Raw genomic sequence first — 22,872 nt, forward strand, 5'->3', positions numbered from 1 at the left:
ACCAATAACTAGGGGCTCTGAGATAAATTGGAGGGGCTTGTGGACATAGCCAACACCAACAACTCCAGCAGGGAGCAGGAAAGGCTGGGATAACCTAGGTGCGGCCCATGTTCATAGTCGGTAGGTGGTCTTGAACCTGGATGGACAATGCTGAACCTGGCACGGGGGTATTGTAGTGATGGGCTGCAGCACTGGCCTTGCGACTGATCCTCTGTGTTCCTCATCAGGGAGAGGCAATAAGATGAGTCTCAGAGTCCTAACGCAGTCCTACCAAGAAAACCCTCAGGTCATTTCAAACACACCAACAATCCTCAAATACAGGGTGCACAGCCTTTAATGTAAGCCGAGGGGAGCCAGCTGTCAGCTCCAGGTTGAGCACTGTCCTCCTACACCAGAGCTGCCAACAGCAGGGCCTCTTTCTTTTGGTTACCATGACCACCAGCATCCTCTCACACACAGGGGACAGAGCCATTTAATCAGATTGGATGATTCATTTTAAATTAACTTCAGGAGAAATAGAGAGGATATGCATGGTCTGATAAACCGCTGGAGAAAGACGAGGAAGACAAGTGTGGAGTCGATCGATCGGCTGACTATATTGACAAGATACTGATTGGTTACATGTTGAAGAAAACATACAATACAAAATACAGAAAAAGTTGGTTCCATCCCCTCCCACTCCCCCCTTACCCACCCACCCCAAATACTCATCATCGTGATTTGGTCAGAACAGGGCTCAGAGCCAGAGGTCAGGGTGACCGAGGGTGGAGGGGCCCTGGGCCATAGGGTGTGTGGCTGTCACAAATGATGCTTCAGTAATGCTGCGGTTTCTCTCCCAGCTGGGAGTTAGGTGGGGAGGGGGCTGCAGCCTGATGACAGCTAGCCGAGGGAAGAGCTGCCTGTCCCTTCCCCAGCCCAGGGCCTGCTCACTGCCCCAGGCCAAGAGCTCTCCCAACAAGGTAAGATGTGGGCATTCTTGCTGAGTCTGCTCTCCAGCAAGAAGGAAAGAAAGGGCAACTGTTCCAACCCCTGTTCCCACAATGAGGGGTACAGGAGCATGGCTACTAACAGCAAAGGGCAAGTGGGAGAGCAGAAGAGAGGGAACTGGGAAGAGCAGAAGATCATATATATTAAAAAAGTGACTTAAGACTTAAAATTGAATTAGTATTTGTACAGAAAGGTGCAGGTGGAATAACTCCCTCCAGCCTAGGATCAAAGTTATGCGGAGGATTCATGATGGACCCTTCCCCTGCCCCCAGTGGTGGCCCGAGTCGTTAAGTGCGATTGGTTAGAGTGGATTCCAGTCGGGTCGTTCTGGTGGAGGAGTGGGGGCACTGGCAGGTAAGGGGGGCTCAGTTGCTGCAGCACTGGCTTCGGCTGGCTGGGTTGCTCTCCTGCAGATCCACACCTCTGTTCCGCCCTGGAGCACCAGCTGCATTCTGGGGCTCATTCTTGGGAAGCTTCTTAGCTGTTTGAGAGAGAAGGGGAAACACTGTGGGCCCACCCTAACTAACACGCTCCCCTAATGAGTGACAACCAGAGTACTGGAGGGTTTGTGTGCCAGGTGCACTGTGTGTCTCTGGAAACTGAAGCAGAGAGGTTAATAATTTGCCCCAAACCAGAGTGACAGCAGCATTGCCAGGATTTGAACCTAGGCAGAACGACTCCCGAGGTCCTATGGGGAAGGGATGGCCATGGAAGGCTCTGATATGGGCAGAGTGTAACATGGAGACTCTGGCCCAGATGTTATAAACTTCTGCATCCGAGTCAGCTAGACAACAATTTTATCCATTTAAAATGGTGGAAATTCTGTTCAGGGAGGCGCCTCACAATCCCACTAAAACCAGCATACACGGTTCTTCTCTGCCCAGGGGAAAGACAGGGGAAGGGCAGTTTACCTATTGCCATGAAAATCTCATTCACGTTCATTGCCGTCTTCGCGGATGTCTCCATGAACAGCAAACTGTTGTCATCTGCGTAGGCTTGTGCTTCCTGAGTCAGGCATGTGAGGAAGAAGAGGGTGGGAGAGGAATGTTGGTGGATGGCAGGGGCTAGGGCACAGGATAAAATCTTCCTTGGTCTCTGTCCTTATAAAACAGAGACTAGGCAAATGCAGGGCTTCAGGCTTGGGGCTTCCCTGTTCTGGGTTTCCCCAAAACACCAACACCACCTGGCCCACACTCACGAGGTACAGCTCTCAGTTCACAAATATTGCCAGATTCTTATTCAGTGGCTTCCCTAGGCCCTCTCTGCCTACTTCTCTTCAGCATCACTAGGCAAGAGACCCTTCTGCAAAGATGCACATACATTCGCACGTCCAGACAAAAGCCGAAGAATGTGGGTGCTGCCTGCAGCACTGTTCCTAGCCCTCAGCGTTACAAATAGCTTAGGAGGCCACCAGTGAGGAGGTGCCAAACATGAACTGCAGGGTGTGGAGAGGTTCTCACCACTGTGATCCCAGCACTTGGGAGGTAGAAGCATGGAGTTCCGAGGTCAAGGCCAGCGGCCTGGGCTACATGTCATATGAGATTCTCCCCTCCTACTCCACAAACATATGACACTGTAACATACAGTACATGTGGTACACAGCATGCTCCCATCCACTTTGTAAAGAAAAGGATTCATAAAGTGTACTTTTTGTTTACCACACTGGCCTCGAACTCACAGACTCACCTGCCTCTGCCTCCAAGTGCTGGGATTAAAAGTGTGCATCACCACTGCCAGGCTAAACATGTACATTTTTAGAAAGAAAAAAACCTGGGAATTCTGGATAAGAGAGGCTGGGTTTCTCAGACTAAAGAGACTAAACTCATTCTTTACACCTTCTTGGACTGTTTAAATTTTACTCCATGCTTGCATTGCCTAGAGAAGTACTGTTTCAGTCCATTTGGTTTATAAGGCAAACGTGCAGAGTGTCACCTATCCACTCCCCCCCCAACAACACAAAGAGTACCACGAAGTTTGTGACCTGTGCTTGAGTCATGAGCGGGCAGCAGAGGAGAGCTGCCACCACCTGCCACTTTACACGGCCCAAGCAGTCTAGGGAGGCCTTCCTCAGAGCCGGTTCACCCTTCCCCAGCTTCTGTCATCTCCTCACCTGGAACTCCACGGCTCTCTTGCTGGCCAGGTCTGCCTTGTTACCTGCGAGTGCAATCACGATGTTGGGGCTGGCCTGCCTTTGTAACTCCTTCACCCAATTCTTAGCCCGTGCAAATGTATCCTGAGGAGAGACGATCAAAGCGTCAAAGGGAAGATGAGACATTCTACCCAGGGCCACTCACTAGCAAGCACAAACTGGCACAGCCATAAGGCATCTGAGACATCAACCCTGAGGATTTTCATGTGAGAGCCCCCAACCAACAGAAAATTTGCCCATATCCCACTCGGGAACAGAAGGCACAGAGGTCTGAAATGAGGTTTTTGTAACCCAATTCTTGGGGATTTACAGACACGAAGGGCAAGGAGAAAAGAAGGGAAATCTTTACTGTGTTGGTGATGTCATAGACCACAATGGCTGCTTGGGCACCCCGATAGTACATTGGGGCCAGGCTGTGATATCGTTCCTGTCCAGCTGTGTCCCAGATCTCAAACTTGACCGTTGTATCGTCTAAGCAGACAGTCTGTGTGAGGAAAGCCGCTGTAAGAGAAAAGGTGGTGTCATTAGGCAAGAAAGAACTGGAAAGCACCCTGACTTATTCTGTTTGGTTCTGGCATGTAGAAGCCTGTCCAGGCAGGGCAGGTGGGGCCTGCACTCGTGTGTTGTCTGGGAAGGGCCTGCACTTGAGGTACCCTGCAAAGCACAGCAAGGGCCAGAGAAGGGAGGCCTGGGGGAACCCTGATGCCGAGCCCTCAATTCCCCCTAGCCTTCCTTCTGCTGCCTTTCACAAATGCACTTCAGCTCAGGGGTGACTGTGACCTTCAGTTTCGGGAAGGCATTCTCACTGGGAAATATATATTGTCAAACTGCCAGGCTGGGTGGCTGGCTTCCCAACCACCCCTGCCACCTCCAGGCGCTCCAACTAGCCACCATCCCCACTGTGACCCAGAATCATTCCTGAATGGCCAGCCTGTGGTTTGAATACAGACACTACCTGAGATGGGAACACAGGGCACTGAGGCAAACATGCTTTGAAGGAGAATCCCTGGAGCTGGGACAGACAGGTAGGGTTTCCCCACACACTGGACCTAGCAGAGGATTATGACAGCTCTGTGGGAAGCTCTTTTCCTTGTCGTCCCACCCCCACCTCCCAGCCCACTGAGGAGCCTGGGCGCCACCTCACTTCCCCCTCTAGAGCTCCTGACAGTGCTGAGGAGGCAGCTAAAAGACTGCTGACATGGCCAATTCTGTTTCCAGCTGCCTAGAAACTCCTACCAACCAAGAGAGCGAGAAGGATGACTCAAGTCCAAGGGTGGCCCTGGCCTCTCGAGGTTCACATTGACTACAGATGCGAGAGGCTGAGTTCAGAGTCTTAATCACATCCTAAATGCTGACCAACAGGGAGTCAGTGGCACCTTCTGAGCCCCAGAGAAGACAGGACACACACACTACCCTGCAGGAGAGAAAGTAAAAAAGAAAAGACACCCCCCCCCCAAACTACAGCTAGCCCTCCGTGATGCCACATCAGTGGAAGGGGTTGTCACAGCCACACAAATAATAAAGAGGCTGGAACAGAGGAGGAAGCCAGTTTTCAATCCCTAGATGATTTTTAGAACTCTTGCTTTTGGGAATGAAGCATGAAGACTGAGGGCTAGACTCAATTTCAGGGCCCACTGATCAAAAGGTGCTCTGGGGCCAGACAGATTTAGTCTCTGCACAACAGTGGTCCCTCTCCTCCGGGCTCCTTAGGCCTTCCCAACACTCCTGGGCTACTCACCTCCAATTGTGCTCTCCTGGTACTCGTGGAACTGTCCCTTGACAAAGCGAAGGACTAGGCTGGATTTGCCCACTGCAGACTCCCCCAAGAGGACCAGCTTAAACTGACAGATCTTGTTGCCAGCAGCTGGTCCATTGGGTCGTGCTGCACCTCCCCGACCCGCCATGGCACGATGCTCTGCAGTAGTACCAGTGAGGTGGGGCCGGGCGGTGCTATGCAAAGAGGCACTTGATGGGGAGGGAGGCCTCCAACTGCAGGGGAGAAATCAGAAGTAGGGGGTTAGAATGAGACTGTCAGAGGTACCCTCCCTGATGACATGGGTGATTGTTCTTGCCCTTGAATTCCCAACCCTCCCTGCAGGATTGAGCATAAGTCTTCACAAGACTGAACTACAGACACCTCTCCTGCATCTGCAACTTGCAGAGTGGTGAAGAGCAAAGCGGCTCTCCAATTTTAGGTTCATAGATCCTGAGCAAGCACTAGGACTTCCCTCTCTCAAATGCATACATTCACTTAACAAAATCCAGGAGAGAATTGCATGAGTCAACAGGTTCTTTGGACTCCTCCCTCCCCACCCCAATAAAAAGGGCCCAAGAAGACACTAGGATTTAGGTCAACAAACAATAAGCTTGTGGTCTTATGCTAGGCCCACAGCCTGCTCTCCACAGGAGTGGAGTGTGTGGGGAGGTGGGTGAAGGCACAGCAAAGTCCTGGCAGCCAGCTCCTCAGATAAGGTGCTTATGGGCACTCAGAGACCAAGGCCTAGCCAGTGCGAGCTGTTATCAGAATGACCAGGCTTGTACCACACAGAGGAATGAAATGCCTTTCTTGGCTTTCTGATGCTGAACTATGTGTTCCAGAATCAGAGCAATGTTCCCTTGCACATCCTCAGTCTCCTTCCCCAATCTTCTCATTTTGGACAGGCAAGAGTCTCACACACATTAAAAAACAAACCACACAGAAAAACAAACATGCTCTGAAGCTCGAGCTCTGCTCCCAGTTTCTGCTGCCAACTCTCCCTTTTAAATAGAGACCTCGCTTCCATTCTCTACTGGCAGAGGCAGTGGGTGACACAAAGAAAGCTTAAGGGGGAGGGCAGGGATGGAGGCAAACATGAGACACTGAGACCTACACCCCTAGCAGCTGGTGTTCCAGCCCAGAATTTACCACTCAGCTTCAGAGGCTCAAACTTTTTAGAAGTTTCCAACCTGTACAGGAGGGTAGCAGAACATGCACAGGAGAGAGCTGAGCTGCCCCTGATCAGGAGGAGTGTATCCCCTACAGTCAAGGGCAGTAGTGTGATGAACAGAGCTCCTGTGGGAAGCCAGTGCTGTGTGTCCCACAAGAAGCAAAGGGCCTGCTTTGTTCAGCCTCAAATCCTTCTCCACATCCAGGATCTCCCAGCAACTCATTTAAAAAGTGAGCCTCAGGAAGAATGATTCACTAACCAGGAACAATGGTTTCCTTTCTGGGCAGAACCAAAGGAAAAAAAGCGTTGAAATGGGGGCTACCTCTTCCCCAAAAGTACAAGGAAGGAAGGGGGTGTGTGTGTTCAATTTGATTACTAACCAGAAATGGCATCTAGAGATGCCATAGGTAAGATGCTTTCTCATTCACCCTAGACAGCGAAGACAAGGCCTGTGCGGTTTCATCAGGAGGGCTTCCTCAAAATGCCCATGTGTGTTCTAGGAACTCAGAGTGCTTACCTCAGGAAACCATTCTGAAAGACAGCTAGCATTCATGGAGAGGTTGCACGACTATCTCTTTTGAGCTTCAACATAACCTTCTATTTTTACAGACATAACTTGATAGCATTAAGTGCCCTGCTCCAGGGCACCTAGTATACAAGTGACAGAGCCAGGATACAACCTGGGTTCCTACAAACAAGCTTGTTTGTTATCAGGCTATTCTCCCAGCCGGGGTAGAACAATGAGGGCCACACCCACCCTTGGTGTTTGGTTTTAGGTGGCTGCAGCAGTTTTGCAGGCTCAGCAAGATCTGGTTCTGGCAAAAGTGACCCTGATATACAATGGAATTACAGGTTGGTGATTACCCTGAGTGCACATGACATAGGGCAAAAAAATTCAGCACAAAAGAAGAATAAGGGCATGGGACAAGGGAAGAGACAAGCAAGAGTCTAGCTGCAACATAACAAAGCAGGTGTGGAGGAGAGACAACCACTGGCATGGGCATACCCTCACCTACAAGCTGAGAGGGAGCCAAGTCTCATCCCTAACAAATCTGCCCAGACAGAATGCAATTATTATTATTTTTAAAGCCAGAAAGGGAGAAAATGAATTCTCACCTAGCAATTCTCAACCTGTCTGTATGTGGAAGCCATCAGTGTGGCTGGTTAGAGTGCTCATCCAGGCTCAGAACAGAGCCAGCCAGCTATCTGGAGGTACCATTGAAACCCAACCAGGGATACAGCAGCTAGCATGAAGCAAAGAAGCACAGACTAGGTGGCATGAGTGCAGACTGTCTCCTCCCACTTCTGGGTTAGTTTATACAAGCCAACTGAGCTAAGTCAAACCAGGACAATGAGTGCTGGGTGCACAGGGTTAATGCCTATGTCGGCCCAGGGTGCAACATCTTTTCCACAGAGACAGGTAAGCAGGCCCTGGCTTCCCTAGTCCACAGAGACAAGTTCTACTCAGCTGGCCTAAACTGCCTGCTGATATGTCCTTCCTGATCAGTGGTTCCGCCTCCAGAAACACCTGAGCAGGTGCTCACTGCACTTTTTACGGTCTGCTGCCTTGTGGTTTTCCTGGCCCCAAGAAGGAATCACATGAGCAGAAGTGTCTGGCCCTTTCAGCCAATAAAATACTAAGCAAGACAATTTCTGTCATGAAGTAATGCAGAGATAAGACCATGTCTGAAACAGGTGAAGGTCACACCCCAGTTCCCAGGAAGGCTTACACCTTCTCCTCCTAAGACTGAAAACAAACAAACAAACAAACAAAAAAAAAAAAACCACAAAAACCAAAAACATAACTTATACTCTTATACTGTTGGCATGTGGTAAAAATAAATTATTTCATGTACTGAGCTGTCTTGCCTTTTGGTGTGTGTGTGGTATGTGTATATGTGGGGTGTGTGTGTGTGTGTGTGTGGTGTATGTATGTATGTGTTGATATACGTGTGCGTAATTCTTCCTGAAATAATAGCAAAGATATTCCATATTTTAGAGCAAGTAACAGAATAAGTCTAAGCTGTCTAGAATGAAAAATCAAATCCTCCTTAAGAGTATCAAAGTTGCCTGTTGGAGACTGGACGAGGCAACAATCTTTTTCCTTGGGGTCTGGCAACAGTAGAGCTACAGGCCCATAGCAAAAGACTCCCAAGGCCCACTTCCCAACCCTCCAAATAAGAACCCTGGTTCATTCACAGACCACCAAGAACAGAGGACTTAAAGGCACCCTATTCAGTATGTCTTTTCCCATAGCACACATGAAAGGGCAGAAGTCCCAGGACCCTGGACATGCCAGCTCTATGCCCAGGCCAAGAGTGGACAAGAAAAAGGGAGATCAAGCTGCTGTTCCTCCCATTACTTGGGGGCTGCAGGTCCGTGGCCACTTTTCTCATCAGAATCTTTAGAGTAGCGTCCAGAACTTGAGGCTTTATAAATTCCCCAGTGGGGAACAGTGGAGCATGTCTTTCTTCCCAGCACTGTGCGGCAGAGGCAGGAGGAGACCGTGAGTCAGAGGCCAGCTAGGACTACATAGTGAGACCCCGTCTCCAATAAACAAACAGAAGAAGTAGCTGACTAAACACCAGAACTACAGCTGATAAGGGAAGGTACACAGATCTACACTGTGCATAGACCATCAAGCCAGGGTGGGAGCCTCACTTTACTAAATGGAAGCCCTCAGACACCAAGAGCTGTGGCAAACATTGTCCCTCCTCAGTCCCTGTGAGAAATGTTCGGGCTTCTCTAATCCATACACCGGCTTCATACTGCTGTCCCTCCTGGTAAAAGGTCTAGCAATTCCAGCTGGTGGGTGTCTCTGGTGCTTCCTGTTTGTTTTAGAGACTTCCTCTAGCTGCAAGTGAGCACAGCCTGAATAGGGAGCAGATTAGAGAAACCAGACTGTGGGCCACAGGGTGGAGATGCAGTCACTTAAGGTTAGCTGCTGGGTGAGGGGGTGGGAACGGGACTGACAACCAAGTGGCCCTGCCCAGAGCTCCAGGGAGGTGGTCTAGCCAGAGACTTCAGCTATCCTTTACTCTGGGAGAAAAAGCAAGAGCTGAGTTTGGTTGAGCTTGAGAAGACACAGTTGCCTGCTGAAACTTGTTGGTTTAAGAGAAGGATGCAGTGGCCTGAGCCCAAGAGATAAACAGATAAAGGCTAAGGGGACAGATATATATATATATATAAAGCCAAACAAAGCCAAGGATGGCCTCTGGGTGCTGAGGTGGTGACTGACCCAAGGTCTTAAGAGCACAGTGCATCCACCCAGGGAAACCACTGCTATGGCACACTGGAGCCCAGGACAGTCTGGCAGGACCTCCAGGCTGCAGAGCCAGAGGCAATGGCAGCTGTCTGGAATCCCCTGTCCCCTCCCCCAACCTCAGCATGATCAGGTCAGTGCTCAGAGAGGGGAACTGGCTCCAGCATCGGTCAGCTGGTTAGCTCTATGACCTTGGCCAAGTCATACAAGTGGTCATTCTCTGCTTTAGTTCCTTATCTACAAAATGTATTATTTAATGCTAATTGCATTGGGTTGCTGTAAAGGTTAAATAAACACTCGATATCCAACACAGAAGTAAAAGGAAGGTAAGGTTCCAAGTTGCATGCTAATTAAATGATAGGCTAGCTACTTAAATAACTCTTGAATCTTTGGTCACCAGAGCTTAAAGGGCCATATAGCCTTAATCCTAACTACGTCAATTACAGAGGTAAGGTGTGGGGACCTGCCTAGGGACACACAGCAGGGTGACGGTGGAGCTCAAACCCAAGACTTAGGAAAGGCTCCCACGAAAGAAAAACCAAGATTATAAACATAGTCACATCTACTAAGGATAACAAGGAGTTGGTTTTCTTTTCTTTTTTTCCTGACTGTCCTGGAACTTGATCTGTAGACCAGACTAGCTTCGAACTCACAAAGACATGACTGTCTCTGCCTCCTGAGTGCTGGGATTAATGGTGTGTGCCACCACCACCTGGCAGGAGATGGTTTTTAATGTGTAGTTTATACTTATAATGGATGTGTGTGTGCGCGTGCATATGTCACTGAATGTATGTAGAGGTCGGAGAACAACTTCCAGAATGGAATTTCTCTCCTTCCACTGTGTGGGTTCTGGGAACTGAATTCAGGCCATCAGACTTGGTAACAAGTGCTCCTACTTGTTGAGCCATCTTGATACCCCATAAAATGCTTCAAAAAAAATAATGGCTTTTAGCAAAGAAACACTTTAAAATTAGTTAAAATTTTAGCTAGTTGTTTACTTTAGATTCCTAAAATTAACTAAGTACATAAACTTTGTATCTGAAAGTTACAAGTTAATTGGGGCCATAGCTCAGTGGTAGAGTGCTTGCCTGCCATGCACAAGGCCTTGGGTTCTGTCACCAGCACTACAACAATAAAATAAACATAAAATGAAATGTCCGGGCTGGAGAGATGGCTCAGAGGTTAAAAGCACTGGCTGCTCTTCCAAAGGTCTTGAATTCAATTCCCAGCAACAAGATGGTGGCTCACAACTATCTATACTGAGATCTGGTGCCCTCTTCTGGCATGTAGGCAGAACACTGTATAAATAATAAATCTTAAAAAAAAAATTACAGGTTAAAAAACAAAATACTTATGGTGTAGAATTTCCATAATACAATGAAACGCTAAAGCTTAGAAATATGGTGAGCATACACCTTTAATCCTAGCACTTGGAAGGCAGAAGTATGTGGATTTCTGTAAATTTGAGTCCAGCCTCATCTACATTGCAAGTTTCAGGGTTACATAGTGAAAAGATTCAGAACACTAATACTGCGTAGACTTAACTATGGCTAGAGACTTGTGAAACTTTAAGTATTCCTCAAAGCAGGAAGCCAGCACTTTCTGATGAGGAGGAAGAGGTGACGGTAGTATGATACTCGATAGTCCCACCAGCCCAGGCTATCTGCAGGAAGGACAAAAGTCTGGGGGTCGGGAGAGGGGAACTGGATAGGGTGGCAGGACTCTGGTACTGCAGTGTTTGGGGCCATGTCTCATCAGCAGAGCGAAAAGCTCAGCCCAGAGCCAGGCACTTTGCCGCCCAGGTGGGGCTCTGAGAAGGACTTTAATGGAAAGCCATTAAGCAGGTGACTTAGGGGAGAAGATGTAGGAAATGAAGAAGCTTCCTTTACCAACGACAGCAGATAACTCTAACCACGCGAGCACCCTAGAGATGTACTTAAGAGTCAGCTGGACTCCCTGCCACTGGGACAGACAGAACCCCCTACTTGCCCCAGGCCACCTATGTCACTTGCCTGAGCTCAATGCACAGTGAAACCTCATGGAGACCCTAAAAGTGCCAGCTCAGAGCCCCAACTCTGGCAACTCCTGAAAAGAGGTTCTGGAAACACCACTGGGTAGCCAAGCTGAACATTCTGCCAAGAGTCAGCCAGGAAAGAGCATGGTGAGCTCCCGAATCCTTTTCCCTCATGTGCTGGGTAGGAGTGAGGACAGATGCCAAGACAAGTTAGACTGTAGCCATCTCTTGAGAGACAGACCCCCAGCTTCCAGAGTCCTGTCCTAGAAAGAAGAGTAAGAACTTCCCTGAGAACTGGCAAGATGGCTCAGTGGGTAAAGGTTCTTGTCACCAAGCCTGACAATCTGAATTCAGTCCCCAGAACCCACAGAATAGAAGAAAGCCAACTCCTTCGAATGGCTAATGAGCCATTATGAGCCACATGTATACATGTGAGTGGCACACACACACACACACACACACGATTAAAAATATAGAAAAGAAATCCCTCCCTGACTGTCAAGCTACTTTCTCAGCTCTCTACCACAGATGGGTTCCTCAAGGCCACAGGGAAACACGGTCAGAGCTAACTTTCAGGCAAAGAAAGAAACCTCCAGTGAAGTTCCCTCGTCTTCCTGCACCCACAGGGAGGAAAAGGCGCAATGTATGTTGTTAGTATAATGTTCTTTTAAAATGTACAGGCATTACCCTTGTTAATTCAAATGATGATTTCCCCACCCCCAACTCTCTGGTTTCAATCCAGATATTGCATTGTGATACTCATTATAAGCATCCTGTCTCAACTCTTGTGTAAACAGGACAAAATAAAGCAACTAGATACAATGTTGTGCAATGGGAGGAGCCAGAGGACAGGAAAGAGGGGAGGAACTAGAGAGCAGGAAAGAGTGGGAGAAGGGGTGAGAGGAGAGCAAGGAGAGCAGAGCTGGAGGAGAGAGCTTGGAGGACGTGGAGCATGAACCAGACCTAAGATTTCACAAAAAGCAAGTATAATGTGGGAAATCTAAATGTTAGGAAACTGAGGGCTTGGAGGTTTAGGAGGGAGTAAATATTGCCCAGCATTGTGTTCTAGGTTAACTAAAAACCCAGTCTCTGTGTGATGATTTGGTTATACTGCTGTTTAAGATTAACAGCAAGCTTTACCAGAAGATAAACCACTAGTAAATATTAATAACCACCTACAACAGTATGTAAAGGCCAAGGAGGACTCCATGACTGATGGGGAACTAGAAGAGTCTCAGTCACTGGTCCTGTGAGCCAACACACAGGCTGGCTGCCTGGAGCTGAACCTGGCAAGGGTCATCCTGTCTAGTGATTCAACATCCCTGAATGAAATTGGGCCAGCCCCACGACAAAGTTCAACTCGAAATGTGGCCCTTTCTGCAGCATAAACCTATACACACGTTCAGCGCAGGAACGGCGAGGATGGCTTACCATCCTGTGCTAGGCAGGATGTTAAGACAGCCAACTCGTAGCTCAACCTGCAGCATGGAGCACAGGCTTTCTGGATGGCAGGTAAGATGGATGTGAGGTTCCTATTGGCCCACTACCTTATTACTCTGGATCTTAATTCTAAATTGGTTTGGGGGAGTTGAGATTTTTGTTTGTTTTTGTATATTTTCTTTTTAGAGATAGAGTTTCGCTGACCTGGAGCTTGGAATCCTCCTGCCTCGACCTCCCAAGAACTGGGTTCACAGGTGTGTACCACCATGCTGGTTTCCTGTGTCTGGTTTGTGTAGTTATACACTTACTTAGGCTGTTACTCACTGGAATCTTATCAAAGCAGGGCTTGTCTCCCTGTCTGTCTCAGGAAGGGCTCCACAGGGGCCAGGAGTGTGAGCCAGGACAGCTGCTACTTCTGCTGCTCCGACCCAGCAGGACTCCAAGAACCACTGCTCAAGTCAGGATCAGCAGCACCTGTGCTGTAAGGCACTCACACCAATGGACACTTCTCACAAACCATTCCTGTCTTCACAACCAACCAACAGAAGAAAACAAGCTTAAATCACTACCTTCTTTGTTCACCCTCAGCTCCCAAGCAGCAAGCAGAGGTGGTATCTAAGGGGAGGGCAGGGGGTATCAGACTGAGTGAGCCAAATTCCTCCTGCCCAGACACCACATGCACACTGTAGTCATAAGCTGCCTAGCTAACAAGAACAAGGTCAAAGTTCTCGTGGTGCGATCTGGGGGACAATGGCTCTTGGAAACCAGAGAAAAGTATTTCAGACAAACTTTTCTTTCTTAATTTTTGCTAAACAGAATACATAATGGTGTCAGCTGAAGAAGGGATCCAATCAGACAATAAAGAGGTCCAAACAAGTTTCAATAAATTAACCACATTTCTGCTTCCACAACCCCACATTCTACAGAGACTACTGCAGATGACAAGAGGCTAGAGAACCTGGGAGCTTGAATGTTTGAGGAGGAGAAGGCAAGAAAACCCAAGGCCCTGTCACAGATAAAAGGGACCATGATATAGAACTCTAAAAGGCTGTACTATAGTTTTCCTATATTTTAAGCTTGAGCCTAGTGCAGGGTAAGGGGTCATAAATACGGTGAATATGTGATACAGGTCAGGCTGGCTAAGTCTGACAAATAGATGTGGACAGCTGAGAGCTCACACCCACAGCCATATTCCAGATGACTTGGACCCCACTCCAGGAGCACTCCAGGGCAGCTGAGGGAAAGCCTAACTTCCCTTGAAAGGAGTCCCTCAGGTCTCTCACAGTGGGGTTAAGTCAGACAAATGGCAAGTCCTGTGGTCATCACTTAGGTTAGCCTTTGCTGTGACCCTGAACATATCCCTGAGCCTATGAGAGGGAAAGACTAGCACCTCATCCAGGGCTGCTGGAAGGATGATGCATAAGAGAGTGAGTCCCAGCAACTCCAGTAGGCCAGGGCAAGTCCCACCTGGAAGGGCCCCCCCCCCCCCCATGAAGCAAGTAGAGCCTCAACTCCCACCCCCCACTCCATGCCCAGATACCTTTCACCCTAGCTTCCCTGGACAACATCCTCCGATGCCCTCCATTTGAAAGAGGAAGCCTTTCTCTAGATTACCGGAACACGGGCTGCTTTCCTAGAAGACTCATGATGCATCGTCAACAGTCCAACTTTGAATTCTCTGGTGATAATCACGATGCCATTGACTATACAAACCATCACCATCCTATAAATCTTCCCCCACCAAGACCAATCACAACCCCTTCAAAAACAACGAAAAAGGGCGACTCTTCTTCAAGAAGCTCACACACTCTGGGGTGTGTTTTAGTCCTCATGCTTAAAGTCTATTTGAAAATACTTTTAACAAATCCTGACTCAGCTTCATTAAGTTAAATAATAAGCAAGTAAATAAATAAACATTAAAGGTCCTGTGATACGAAGCATCTTGAAGACCTTGCTTCCATTTCAAAGCCTCTCTCAGGAAAGGGAAGAAGTGATTCAGCTGCAGGAGGGAGGGGGCAAGAACAGGGCAGCTGATGACAAAACCAGAGTGGAGTTCCTTTTAAAAATCAGGCTGCAAATGCTAGAGGTTTGCAAATTGGCATCCTTCGTGGCCACAGAGTCTGAACAGCTCGGAGAGCAATGTGATGACTAGGAGAGCAGCCAGGGTGAGGCAGGCCACCCACAGCCTCCTCAAGCCTGGAATGCTTCTGACAGAGCTACCTGAAGGGTACATACACAGACCTATGAATAGAGGCAAAGGGCTGGCTCAGGGCTCAAGTTACATATTTCAGAGGGTGACTGCGCAACAGGAGGATTTAAGCTAGTCAATGATTCAGGATCACAGCTTAAAGTGATAGTCTGCTTTGAGCCTGCCTAGAGCCACAAAGGCTACAATACAAGTCTTCCCAAATGAGAGGTCTGTTTATGAATGGCAGCAAAAGAGGTGTGACTAGACCACCTGAGATTTCACGTGGACTTTCAGCCCAGAGTCCAGGAGGGTTAGGCTAGAAAACTCAATACCCCAACCAGAGAATGATTACATCCAGTGCCTCTCCACAACCCGAAAGTAAACTCCAGAGTAAAACCAAATGTGATCATTGTTAGCTCAGGTGCAGCATCGGGCAGATGGGGACTATGAACTGCTGAACAGAGGGCAGCAACCTACTGCAAGAACCAGGTACTAGAGCTGGAGGGGATTCTCACCATGTGCTACTCTGCTACCTCACCCAGCTGTGGAGAGCACCGACTACCACCAAAAGGGACAACCTGAACTCCAGATCAGGGCACTGGAGAGAAAATGTTTGCTAAACAGGCGTTGGAAAGGCAGCAGATTCCAGGGCCCAGGCAGGAAATACACAAAGAGCATCTTGTGCCAAAAAGTAAGGAAATGCTCCAAAAACAAAATTAGAAAAATCTTACAGTGACAGGGGTAGGTCAAAGGTAGCCTATGGTTAAAGACAATGTGAGGAAGAAACACATCACAAACTAAAGTGTAAAAGTTAAGTACCTGTGAGCCAATAGCGACAGATGAATAATTAAATAAATGAGAGAATAATCAGATAGCTTGCATAAAGGGCCTTCCTAAGTCATGTAGCTACTCCACCCTCCAAAGGGGGCTGCCACTCTTCAGCGTGGACTACATATGACATTCTGCTAAGAACAAATGAAGCAGGGGATGGCTTTATGGTGGAGAGACCTCACAAGCACTACCCGAGCCTGTGGTCAGGCTGACAGTGGCAGTGGTAAATCACACTGATTATGTGCGTCTTCATAAAGCGGAACAAAATGGCACTTCCTATTTGAGTCTCCCTCCCTAACTCTTACCACTCCTAACCCCACTCTACTCAGGAGAAAAAAATGTCAGCATCCCATAAAATAGCTGGCTGCTGACCTCAAGAACGTCAAGGTCACTGAAAACAAGTGCAGTCTGAAGCTACCCACCCACAGCAGACTGGGGAGATATCACAAGTGCGTGCAGCAGAAACAGGACATTCAGGTGTGGTCCACAGAATTATGGATGGGGCACGAACTTTCATGCTCTTTCAAACTCTGTACTATCCTCATAATTTCTCTAAGAATATTCTGAAAAGTTCAGAGAAAAATCAGGAGGCAAAGGAGGGGACTGGGAGTGGCTCATCCTGAGATAAGAAGAGAGTTGAGGCCTGCTAGTATTATCAACCCAGGCTTTTGAAGATGAGTTTAATGTGAGAAGGAGCAGGTTAAACCCCTTAGAGGGGATGGTGGAAGTAAGACAAACTGCAGGTAAGAGAAAGCGCACCCAACAGCTAGACAGGAGCAGGGAGTTTAAAGGCTACAGCAGTAGGATGCTGATGGGAAGGAGGGCTGCCCTCACCACTGCTTTTTGTTTTCTTTTGGTGTGAAGGAATAGAACCAGAGCCTTGAAAATGCAAGGCAAGCACTCTACTACTGAGCTATAACCCCGGAACTGCTAGAGCTTAGGACCAATGTCACTCTGCAGATATGCAAAATTACACCCAGTGACCAGAGTAAAATGCACTTCAATGATCGCTGCTGCCTGGGTGGGTATTGCCTCATCACTCACAACTGCAGAAAGTGCAGACTATTCTGTCCTGCTATCCAGGATATTTACTCACTCTGCACAAGCAGGTGGGGGGGGGGGCACTCTAGCCAGTCAGAGCCACACCCACTTCTCCTACTAAAGCCTTCACAGGAAATGGAGATTTGGAAAGCTCTACTCTATGGGAATTGGTTTGTACCCTACCTGATCTGCAGTATCTGCCCAGTAGCAACTATTCTACTCAACTGTTTGCTCTGCTACCTGTCTGAGCAGCTGAAGATAGGGTTCAAGCTTGGAATGAGCTGGGGCTCAGTTCAGATCCCAGCTTTAACTAGCCAAGCTATAAGTCTAAGAAACGGTGTGTTAAGAAAACAGGTAGGTAGGTACTTCAGGGCAGAGTTCCATGTCTGTATGCTTTTTTTTTTTAGCAGCTGCAATGAGGGGCCTACAATGTGACCAGGTCTGTGGCCTGGGGTGTTCACGTATCTGAGATAGAAAGATCAGGGAGCCAGCACTGAGAAGCAAGCTCATGTAAAGAGGAGCTGGTACTGCCTCAGGTTAAAGGGAAGCTTCACAAAGAAAGTGACTTGCAAGTCAAGTCTCAAAAGGAAATAGGGGGAAGCCACTTCCAGGCAGGTGAGGTGGACATGAGCATTCTAGGCAATGGGAATGGTATACACTTAGCCTAGAGAGAGCCTGTACTGCATGATGGGATGTGCAGACTCCTGCTCGGCCACTCACAGTGACACAGGCCTCCTTCCAGAGTGTTAAAAATGAAAGGAGTAGGCTCAGAGTTCAGACCAGTGCCCACTACAAGGCAGCAAAGCTTAAGAAGATGCATGCTAGTCAAGTGTGGCATCAGCCTTTAATCCTAGCACTTGGAGGCAGAGGCAGGAGGAGCTCTGTGAGCTCGAGGCCAGCCTGGTCTACAGAGTGAGTTTCAGGACAGCCAGGGCTACAGTGAGAAGCCCTGCCTGGAAAAACAAGCAAACAAAAGCAAACAAATGGGACAATCATGGTGACTGCCTTAGTAGTTTCTTCTGTTCACTTTTCATTCAGCCAGGGTCTCACTACGGCCCAGGCTGGCCTTGAACTCAAGAGATCCTCCTGTCTCTGCCTCCCAAGTGCTATCATTAAAGCCTTGAGCTGCCATGCCCGGAACTCTTTACAAAGAACTACAGCCTGTATCAGTTCTGCTCAGTAACTCTAAAATGAGGGAGCATGTGACACCATCTAAACACCAGTGGTCACAGCAGATACTTAACACTAAAACTGAATCAGAATTCTAGAGATGAATTACATTACATCATCAAAACCTCATCTGCCCACCAGAGGCCACTTTGTGAAGGTCTGATCTGGCCTTGGCACTGGACTGGCTCCTTTACCTTTGCAAGAGATCTAGTATTCCCATTTTATGGAAGAGACAGGTTTGGTGAGCCCAAGTCACCCAACTGGTAAGCAAGGGACTGAGGACGGGAAGTCAACTCTCTAACTTTAAGCCTCAAGCCTCTAATAAGCCTTCTATCTGCAATGCCCTTCCAACTGCTGAGCGACAGTCACCAAGAGAGTCAGTCTCATGTAGCCCACAGGCTGGCCTCCAACATGTTATGTAGTAGACAAGGATGACTTTGAACTCTGATCCTCCTGCTTCCATCTCCCTCCATCTCCCAAGTGCTAGAATCATAGATGTGCCTACCCTCCCAGTTTAGACAATGCAGAGATGGGTCTCAGGCATGTTAAGCAAGTACTCACCAACTGAGCTATAGCCTCAGCCCATTAAAAAGGTTCTTTCTGGGCTGGTGAGATGACTCAGCAAGTAAAGGTGCTTGCCACCAAGTCTGAAGACCTGAGTTCGAGCCTAGGACCCACCTGGTAGAAGTAGAGAAGTTAACTCCCACAAATTGTCCTCTCTCTTCTATATGTGTGCTGTGGCATGTGTGTGTCCACATAAACGGACAGAAAATAAATGAGTACATGCAAGTTCTTTTTAAGGAATGCTTGTTGGTGGTGCTCAGTTTGAATTTGTGAGTTTGAAGCTGGGCACAGCAGTGGACATCTTTAATCTTAGTGCTTGGGAGGCAGAGACAAGTGGGCCTCCATGAGTTCAAGGCCAGCTTGGTCCACAAAGGCAGTTCCAGGCCAGCTAGGACGCAACAGTGAGACTCTGTCTCAAAATCAGCAGATAGTATCAAAGGGGAATCAGAAAGTACAACCCTTCAAGCCTGCCCTGTGGGACCCTCCCGTTTGTCACTTTTACTTTCATTTTCTAGCCATCCTGTCTTCTGGAGAAATTAATGGCACACAGACGTTAGCAGACTCTCAGGCCCCTAAAAGTACAGGCTCGGGACTGTCATGACTTCCACAGCAAAGAAGAGGGTAAAGGAGGACAGAATGTTGGGAAAGAGGGAAGCAAAAAAGAAGTGCTGGAGAGGAGGAAGGCTAAAAGTCTGAACTCATGGCCCTGTTCACTCTCCTTGCATGTTCATTCATTTAGCAAGCACAGCAGACCAGGAGGGGGCCCTGCTTTTGGATTACATTTGAACCCAAGCTCCAAACGCCAGGTCTGACCACTTCTAACTGTGATTAGGTAAGAATCATCTCCAAATGCCACTGTCTCCAGGACACTTGTGAGAAATAGGTATGGGAAGAACACTGGGGCCTTGTGTTTTATAAACACGTGCTCTTAATACTCCTCCTAGAGTGAACATTCGGAAAGGCCAACTAGGTGTGAGAAGCAAGAGGGGAGGTTGAAGCGCAGCCTTAGAGAGGAGGGACTTCCTCTCATCAGCGCCCTCCCTCTCCCAGCAGCGCAGGCACAGGCTTCTCTCTGCTGGGCCTTTACAATTTCTGAAAGCCAAAAGCGGCTGTGGAACTGTGCAGGACTCTAGTGCCTCCTGCTCCACTGAGAGTTTCTCCACAAAAGCGTGTTTCAGAGCCAGGAGACAATGTTCAGACAAATGGCAGATATGCCCATCAGAAGATTCACCTGCCTCAGCCAGGACCCCAGGAAGCACAAGCCACTCCTTGGAAGGTAAGTCTAGCAGAAACCAATCCCTGTGAGCAGACTGACTTCACTGGGTCTCCCCAGCAGAGGCTAATGCTGAACAGCTCAGAGAAAGGAGGCTGGCTGAGGCACTCTCCAATGAGCCGAGACAGACAGAGAGAGAGACTGACTCATCTAGCTGTTGATCCTAAATAAGGAAGGGGTTTGAGTTGTTCAATAAGAAGCGAAGTAAATACACCACAGTTAGCTTAAAATACTGTACTGACTGGACACTGGCAACTGTACAGAAGTATGTTGGAAAGATCTCAAAGCAACATTTTTAGCTTTTGTGTAATAAGCAGTGTCTTAAGTTGGTCAGGAATACCCAAGGACTAAATGGCTTTTCCTCTCTTGTTCCACTGCAGGCAGCAAGGGTCAGTTGTGGCCTCAGAAATCAGGCTACTCCTCAGGAAGGTAGTCTCTGACCTGTACTTTGGTCACATAACAAAAGAACCTTCCAGCTTGGTCAGGGACAGCAGCCATTTCACACACTTAAGTCCCAAGGAAAACACAAGGATCCTGTGTCAATATGGTTGGGGGACCGGCACCTTCTGGCACATATAAGCAATGCCTTTACCTACAAGAATTAGAGCTGCCACTGGGCTCGGGACTAACTGCTCTGTAGTATGTCTAAGAGGAGACTGCAGAGCAGTGGACCTGTTGCTCAGGTGTAGAGTGTTGTGTGACTGGGGGTGGAAAAGAGACGATCCCTCAGTTCCACAATCCTCACAGTCTCTTCTACTCCCTCTAAGGAAACCGCTCACATGCTCTGGAAGGACAGGGCTGAGCCTGAAGCAGGGGGAAGGAGGAGGGGAGAAAGAAGATAATGAATGGGCAGATCCTCCCTGATCTGTGATCTGTCGCTAGGATTGAGCAAAGCTCAGCTAAATTCTTTAGAGGCAGGAAGATGGACACACACTGAGAGAACTTAAGGGCTGGGGGCATAATGAATAACACAAGGAGAGGACCGCGGATTCCTTCTAAGTGACCCAGAATTCAAACTCTGCTGAGGTCCTGATAGGCTCGAGAGGAAGTAAGGAACTGTGAGAGCGCAAACACAGCGTGTAGAACATTTTCATCCAGACACCCCCTATTCCCGCACAGCCTAATGGAAACCGAGACAAAAATTCTTTCAGGGCTGCAGGGAACAACTATTTTTATTTTATTTTATTTTTTTTGGTGTTGTTATTCTTGTTTGCGGGTGGGGATTTTGGGGGGGAGGTTGGACACAGGAAAGGAAAATCAGGAGAGACAGCACTCCCCGCCACCCCTAAAAGAGGAGAGAGACAGGTTCCTTCACACCTGGCAAAGACTCTTTGATTCTGAAAGCTGAGGGGGTGGGGAGAGGAACTTGGGGTCCTTCTCTCCCATAACTGGACTGGACAGGCCAGAGGAGAGCCTTAAAGGACTCCCAAAGGCTCCCAAAGGACAGGTAAGCGAAGGAAAGAGGAGCTCCCCCTTTGGCCCGACGCCCTGGGGAGCCCCTGAGAGGGGGCTACGGGTCGGGGGAGGGGTCAGTATCCCCCTAAGCTAAGGTTGAGCAGGAGGAAAGAGTACCCCAGGGAAGCTTCCACGCATACGAGACACTGGCCCTGGGATAGGCACACTCACCGCAGCTCCGGGGCAGCAGCGTTACTTGGGCCGGGGCTCCCACAGACTGGGCTCCTCTCCCCCCCCGGCGGTGTCCCAGGCTCCGGCCTCCACTTCCGCCTTTCAGCCGCTCCGGATCCGGATCTTCAGCTCTGCCCCGCCTCTCTAGACTCCCAGGTGACTGACAGAAAGGACAGACCAATGGGAGGCACTCCGATCCTACCTACAATCAACGCGGGAAAGGAGGGAAAATGAGCGCGAGGGGTGGTGGGACTTGTAGTTCTCAATCGGGGAGGCGCCGGGGGCTGCCTGGCACTTGGTTTAGGGTGGAACCAGCTACTGGCGGGGCGGAGCCGGTCCCGGCGAGCTTATCGCGTCCCCGCCGGTTCCAGGTGCCGGGAGGAAAGGCATGTAGCCGAGCCTTTCAAGAGGGAAAAAATATGATGCTCTTGAGGTCGCCTAGACCAGTCGACTGCACTCGGCAACTTAGCGAAGCCCCCTGTCCACATTTTGCGGCCAAGGCCGGTCCAGGAGGCTGATTGTTGAGGACATTCTGTTATAGGAAAAGCACTGGAGCCGGGCGTGGCGGCTCACTCGGGAGGCAGAGGCTGGCAGATCTCTGTGAGTAACAGCTAGGGCGGTTATATAGTAAGACTCTAGCTCAAAAAAAAAAAAGCAATGGAAGCTCTGTAGAAAGGGCCCTCTGGGGGCTGGCGAAATGGTTCGACAGGTAAAGGTGCCTGCTGCCAAGCCTGACTGAGTTCCAGCCCCAGGACTCACAAGGAGTAAGAAGTGAACATACTCCAACAAGTTGTCCCTTGTCACCCACATGTGTGCCATGGCATGTAGAGCCCGCCCACCGTCCCCCTCCCCCCAAATAAGTGAAGAAATGTAATTTTTAAAAAGGAGGAGTTCCCTGGAGGACACTGGGAGGAATGGAAAAAACAAAAACAACTCTGCAGCCCACCATAGGCTTGCCCTCTCTCCCTCCCTCCCTTCCATCCTCCCTTCCCCTTCCCTCTCCCTCCCACCCTCCTTTTCTTCCTTCTTCCCTCATAGGCTCTCACTATGTAGTCCCATTGGCCTGGAACTTGCTTTGTAGACTGGGTTGTATTTGAACACACGAGCTTCTCCTGTCTGTCCTTCTGGAATGCTGGGATTATAGGCGTGTGCAACCACCACGGCAGACTAAGCTTTCTGTTTTAGGCTTGGCTCCCAAACACCAGGCCACCTCCATCCCCAGTCAGAATTAGCTCCTTCAAAGACTGCCTGGGTTCTCTAAATGAAAACCACCCCACCTCCCAACACGGGTCAGTCCTCTTTCTGTTTCTTCTCAGTCCTTCTATGTGAATTAGGACCACTTCTGCTTCCGCTCAACCCCAACCTCCAGTGCTGGCCTCTTTCTGTATCTCTCTCCCAGG

General features: G+C 48.9%; 1 protein-coding gene across 1 annotated transcript; it reads right to left on the reverse strand.

Moving 5' to 3' along the window:
- Nucleotides 1–316: 316 nt before the first annotated feature.
- Nucleotides 317–21,588, reverse strand: Rab5c (RAB5C, member RAS oncogene family). The gene is made up of 6 exons (XM_055619980.1): nucleotides 21,473–21,588; nucleotides 4,875–5,125; nucleotides 3,486–3,637; nucleotides 3,098–3,220; nucleotides 1,899–1,992; nucleotides 317–1,468 (listed from the first exon to the last, which is right to left on the reverse strand). Exons 2-6 carry the CDS (start codon nucleotides 5,038–5,040, stop codon nucleotides 1,353–1,355), a joined length of 651 nt encoding a protein of 216 aa, XP_055475955.1. The 5' UTR covers nucleotides 5,041–5,125; nucleotides 21,473–21,588; the 3' UTR covers nucleotides 317–1,352.
- Between the last annotated feature and the right edge of the window lie 1,284 nt (nucleotides 21,589–22,872).

Source organism: Psammomys obesus, unplaced genomic scaffold, assembly GCF_907164565.1.
Source record: "Psammomys obesus unplaced genomic scaffold, mPsaObe1.curated_primary_1811, whole genome shotgun sequence".
NCBI classification, from domain to species: domain Eukaryota; kingdom Metazoa; phylum Chordata; class Mammalia; order Rodentia; family Muridae; genus Psammomys; species Psammomys obesus.